The sequence below is a fragment of the Lactuca sativa genome, chromosome 3 (assembly GCF_002870075.4).
Source record: "Lactuca sativa cultivar Salinas chromosome 3, Lsat_Salinas_v11, whole genome shotgun sequence".
In the NCBI taxonomy this organism is placed as follows: domain Eukaryota; kingdom Viridiplantae; phylum Streptophyta; class Magnoliopsida; order Asterales; family Asteraceae; genus Lactuca; species Lactuca sativa.
In genome coordinates this window covers 236,555,120-236,561,102 of record NC_056625.2, presented here as the reverse complement: position 1 = coordinate 236,561,102, position 5,983 = coordinate 236,555,120, and the positions used below count along the sequence as shown (strand labels likewise).

The following is a 5,983-nucleotide window of genomic DNA, read 5'->3' as shown; positions in this document are numbered from 1 at the left end:
ACTACAATATTCTACTTTTCGTCAGTCGACAAAAATACCCTCACATTTAATCAATCCTTTAATTTCGGCCCTTAAAACAGTGAGAGCATATTCGTCTTTCGAAAATTGCATGCGATGTGGTAAAAGTTCACAGCAGAAAAATGAGGTTAGGGCGCAACCCGATTTCGTAAAAGCTATGAACTTACGAAAATACCCACACACTTTGGTGAGCCATTCTATCATCTCTCAATCTTCATTATTTTTCGAATTACTTATACGGAGAAGCGCAATTAAATGCGGTTTTAATGATAGGAAACAAGAGAAAAAGTCGTTAGGCAAAAAGAAACATTCAGTTAAAGAATTAGCCTTTCACACCCGACACTCTTGAGGCCTAAAGACTAAGCACTACCCTCAGCTCACTCTTCGTATAGATCACTGGTGTATGATGAAATTAGGGTTCCGCCATTGTCACCACCTTTGGTTTCCGCCGAACCTACTCCTCCCTAAGCTCTTTCTCATTCTTATCTATGTCTCCAGCACCCATTACATGTCAGTCCATGGTGCCAACCACCACCACAGGCGGCAGCTTTTGGAAGATGGAGAAGGAGACTCTAGTCTTGTCCTTGATCCATCTCTAAATTTCGAAAATGTACGAATGAAAAACGCCTACATTGCTTTACAAGCATGGAAAGCAGTCATCGTATCCGACCCACATGGAGTAACCGATACCTGGGTTGGATCGGACGTCTGTAATTACGAGGGTGTGTTTTGTTACCAATCACCCGACAACCCTCAAGAACGCACGGTGGCTGGAATCGACCTTAACCACCAAGATATAGCCGGAAAACTCCCTGAACTCCTTGGATTATTATTCGATCTCGGTCTTTTTCACATTAATTCTAATCGATTTTGTGGGACCCTCCCGCGTAGTTTTGTGAATTTCAAGATACTTTCCGAACTCGATCTTAGCAATAACCGGTTTGCAGGAAACTTTCCAGATTTTCTATTGGAACTACCGAATCTCAAATATCTTGATATTCGGTTTAACGAGTTCGAAGGTAAACTTCCTAAAAAGCTTTTCAACAAGAATCTTGATGCGATTCTTGTAAATAATAATCGGTTTTCTTCGGTTATACCGGAAGAGATTGGGAATTCACCAGCCTCAGTGATCGTTCTTGCAAACAACAAGTTTTCGGGATGTATTCCAGAGAGTATAACGAAAATGACTGAGAGATTGGAGGAGTTGATCTTAACAAACAATGGGTTTGAGTCTTGTATGCCTGAAAGCATTGGTGATATGAAGAATTTGACAGTGTTGGATGTGAGTGGTAACAGGATAAAAGGGGAGTTGCCTGAGAGTATGGGAGAAATGGAAAGTTTGGAGGTTTGGAATGTGGCTCATAATATGTTATCGGGAAAGATTCCGGCGCGTTTGTGTATGCTTCCTAATTTGGAGAGCATTGATTATGAATATAACTTTTTTGTGAATCAAACAGAAAATTGTTTGAATTTTGTGGATTTTGATGATAGAAGGAATTGTTTTAAAGATAGACCGGAGCAGAGAACAAAATCACAGTGTAAGAATTTCTTGGCTCGGTCGCTTGATTGTAGTGCTTTTGGGTGTGGGCAGCCTCCGGAGCTTCCACCACCAGCATTGCCAGTTGCTCCGCCACTATCACCACCACCTTCAACCCCTGCGCCATCACCTTCATCTTCATCTCCACCACCGTCGTCACCTCCACCACCCTTACCAGCACCATCTCCATCGTCATTACCACCACCGCCACCGCCATCACCTTCATCTCCACCACCTTTGCTAGCCCCATCACCTTCACCAATACCACCACCAACGCCATCACCTTCACCAATAGAGCCACCATTGCCACAACCTCCAAGTTCATCATGTCCCAGTCAATCACCGACTCCTTTTACTTGTCCACCTTGTCCAGTATGTGACCAGAAACCACCATCGTCATCATCAGCGTCACCAAGTAACCAACAAGAAGCTCCAGAATCTACACCACCATATACGTCTTAAAATCATAAAGAAATCCCTTCAAAATACGAAAAGACCACAGATTGAAGTCCGCATCCAAATTTCTGCTAAAAAAAGGTTCCACACAACCCGATAGTTACCAGATAGAGACTGAGGTGGAGAATTTGCTATCAAAGATCAAACCTAATCTTGAAGAGGTGAAAACTAACGGCGACATATATACGTCTTATAGTATGTTCTCTTTCTCTTTTTTTGTTTTTGACTTTTTTGTATTTCTATCGATAGTTAATAAGAGTTTCACATATAGATTTGTTTAGAACTATATATGGCTATGTAAGTATGGAAGAGTGTTTCATGAGTCGGTTGTTCATTTGTCTTGAATTTAGTCCAATTCTGACCCAAGTACATTTTCATTGTTTTATTTTATTTTCAATTTGTTAGCTCCCAATCAAAGCAAGTTCTACTTTGGTTACGAACAAACCAAGGAAAATTAATAAGAAATTGGCCGCTTTTCTTCTTACTTCCAAAGATAAATACAACAGATAAAAACTGCTCCTACTTTCAAATAATTTCCTAATTTAAGGAAAAAAAATTATGAATGAACCATACGTAACAAACATAAAAAGTTGTTTGATCATTAAAATGTTGTGATACATGTTTCATACAAGATACAGGCAAGTTATGGTGCAGTTCAATGCTGATGTGTTAGATGGAATCTCCTGGATGTTCATCTCTTGATTTGTATCTTTAGATGAGGTTTATTCTGATTTTGGCAATGGAAAATTCCATAAATACCTACAATTTTTCCATTGTTTCTTTGTTTTCCAGTCAAGATCACCCCATGTTCTCTTTGCAATTGTTTTAGACAAATGGTGATCAAGATGACCTGAAAAGGACCCAAGATGATCCACAACAGTCACAAGGCCCCTACGTATGTGTAAGTGAGAAACAAGGGCTGTCAGAGGATGATGAAGAAGGGTATTTTGGGGCAATTTTATGCTATATCTATCTTACATACTTGTAAAGCTTGCATTTTCTCTTGATTGTCATGTATTTGAAACCCCCCATAATAATTTGCTAAGACCTCATGCATTTGAAACCCCTAAACCTTTTCACCTTCTTAATAATTAATCACACATAATCAATGGTAATTCATATGAGATAATAATTTGCTAAAACCTCATGCATTTGTATGATACTAAAACATTTTGAGTTTTTGGGTTTTAGACTTTAGTAAATGGGTAATCCGTTTGATACGTTGGATTTGAAGCTATCTTATTCGAATTACCCAAAACAAGAGATAAATTACTAATATATGCTCATGCATGTTTTGTACAAGCCTCAATCAAAATACAATATATCATGATCATACAATTAAGTATCTTTTATTCCATTTTTGGCTTTATAACAAAAGTTTGTTTACGTGGCGAAGAAAGAAAACTTGAAGATGAATATTTAGGTTGGATGTTTATATAAGATTTGTTTTAAATATATAATATAGATATAAATACACAAATGTGTGTCAAATACAGCCCATCACAAATTTAATGTAATAAACTACAATATAACTCAAAGTGGTTTTCCAAATATAATGTTTATACTATAATATAATATATTAGAAGAATACCATATAGTAGACGAATCCCACATGTTGTGCATAAATTTAGTTGCATAGATAATATATTATAATTATATTTCATTCAAAATATGTTAGGGTCATTTGGTTATTACATTGTTCTATTAGGCACTATAGTCTCATATATTTTGAATGACTCTTACAAAAATGATGTCTGTAATTTGAATATAACGTAATATCTTATGATGTTTATTGAATGATATTATCTTCGATTGAGCACTTTTTAATTGGAATCAACTTTATTATAGTTAAAATTTTTGGCTCCCTTTTTTCTTTTCATTAGTTCTAGAATATGATTTTTTATATTAACTTAAAATATGTCACTATCTTAAAATAAATTGAGAATGAGATTTTTTATATTTATTTAAAATACGGCACCATTTTCTATTCAATAGTAAAACTAACAAAAGTCGTTAAATATGTATTTTTACGAAGTTCAATATAAATAGACGACCACATATAAGAATCCATATCTAATCAATCATCAACTAATTACATTAGATACTAATGTGTACATAAAAATTACATTTAAAATTTTAAACTAATAGTAAAAAAAATTCATTATTTATTATGATAAAAAAATCTGTAAATCAAAAAATATGCATGCTATTTAATCGCATACAAGTTTTATGTATGGCTTATTCACAGTACATTAAACCATATATAACCATATTAAACTACATAATTATCTCATTGCACAACGCGCGGGCATTCGTCTAGTTCTATTGATAAAACAGACCACAACATACAACGTTTCATATTTGATCACAAAATGATATTGTTATGAACATATGATCTTACTTACATCAATACCAAGTAGACACATGAATTAATATTTTAGTATATGAATTTGATTTATATTAAAATATTATAACTCTTAAATTTATTATTAGATGATAAAAAAAAATAATAATAAAACGTGATTCATAAATGTATGAATTATTATAAGTTTGATACTAATATCATTTAATTATTAAATGATTAAGTTTGTATAGACTTTATTTACTTAATTTAAAGAATTGGATTAAATAAAACAAACAAACATATATATATATATATATATATATATATATATATATAGAGAGAGAGAGAGAGAGAGAGAGAGAGCTAGGTTCAAATGTTTTTAGCAACTATTGTGTTCCTAAATGCACCAATCAGAAAATTGCAAATAATTAAATAATTAATTAAATAAAAAGGGTATTTTCGGTTTTTTGCACTAGCAATTAATGAGACCATTTAAATAAATCCCTACAATTAAGGGAACAAAACAAATACCTAATATATTTCTTTTACAAACGAACGTGGACATCAATTTTTTCCCTTTATTATCTCTTCTCCCTCTCTTTCTCTAATCCTACCTTTGCATCTTCATAACCCTAACCAAATTGCCAGCCATCCCATTGCTGCCGTTCACACACACCATCATTCCGCCGAAGAAAAGTTTGCATCTATCTTCATTATTGATTCAGGTAAAACAAAATGTTCCTCAATTATTTCTGTTGGTGACCAAAATTTTGACTCTTATATGTTTTTAATCAATTCCAGACAATGATTTCAAACTCATTTCATGATACATCTTCTATTCTTCTCACATGATATGAAAATTATCATAATTGATTTTTTTCTACCATTTTCAATCAAAACCGAAGCCACATAACCATTTATGCTTTTTTTTTCTTCGATCGTATGGAAACCGAACACAGGAGGTATACCCTCATGTGTAACTCATTTGATGTTGATGGTTCTGAATTAGTTTTTTTTTTTTTTTTCATTCATGATTCATAGAAAATGTGGTGATTTAGGAGCGCCTTTAAAGTGTTTGATGAAACGCCAAAGAGAAATATGACAGTCTCAGATTGTATTCATGGTTAGTGATGGAATCACCGGTTAATGAGGAGATGCTGGTAAGTTTACATGAACTTTACTGATCTTTGATTAAGTTTTTTGAGTTGGGTTTTTGTAATTTTTTATTTTTTCAGAAATTACCATTCTTTGATGGCAGAGAACTTGTAGCTGGAAGTATTGATGATTCAATCTATGTTTATGATGTTGAAGCAAACATCCATCCTGATCATAGATTTGATGTTGAAGCAAACTGACTTTTCCTCATGTTTATGATGTTGAAGCAAACAGACATATGGGCTGATCATAGCTTTGACCTTGTTTACCTTTTTATATTATTTCCATTCTGAAAGAATAGTTTATTATATAAGAATATTATTGCTTTATTCTGATAGAATTTGTAGTTAATTAACTATATGTTTAATGTGCAGTTGTTACAAGTGTATCACTACAAAGTATTTGGCAATAAATTTGTGATAGAAATGATTTGAAGAATGGCTTAAAGACCTGATGGGAAAGGCTCCTTGTAT

At 33.6% G+C, this 5,983-nt stretch overlaps 1 protein-coding gene across 1 annotated transcript; it reads left to right on the top strand.

The window, feature by feature from the left end:
- Positions 1–526: 526 nt before the first annotated feature.
- On the top strand, positions 527–2,017 carry LOC111902446 (leucine-rich repeat extensin-like protein 3). The gene has a single exon (XM_023898275.2). The coding sequence runs from the start codon at positions 527–529 to the stop codon at positions 2,015–2,017; it is 1,491 nt and encodes a 496-aa protein (XP_023754043.2).
- The last annotated feature ends 3,966 nt before the right edge of the window (positions 2,018–5,983 follow it).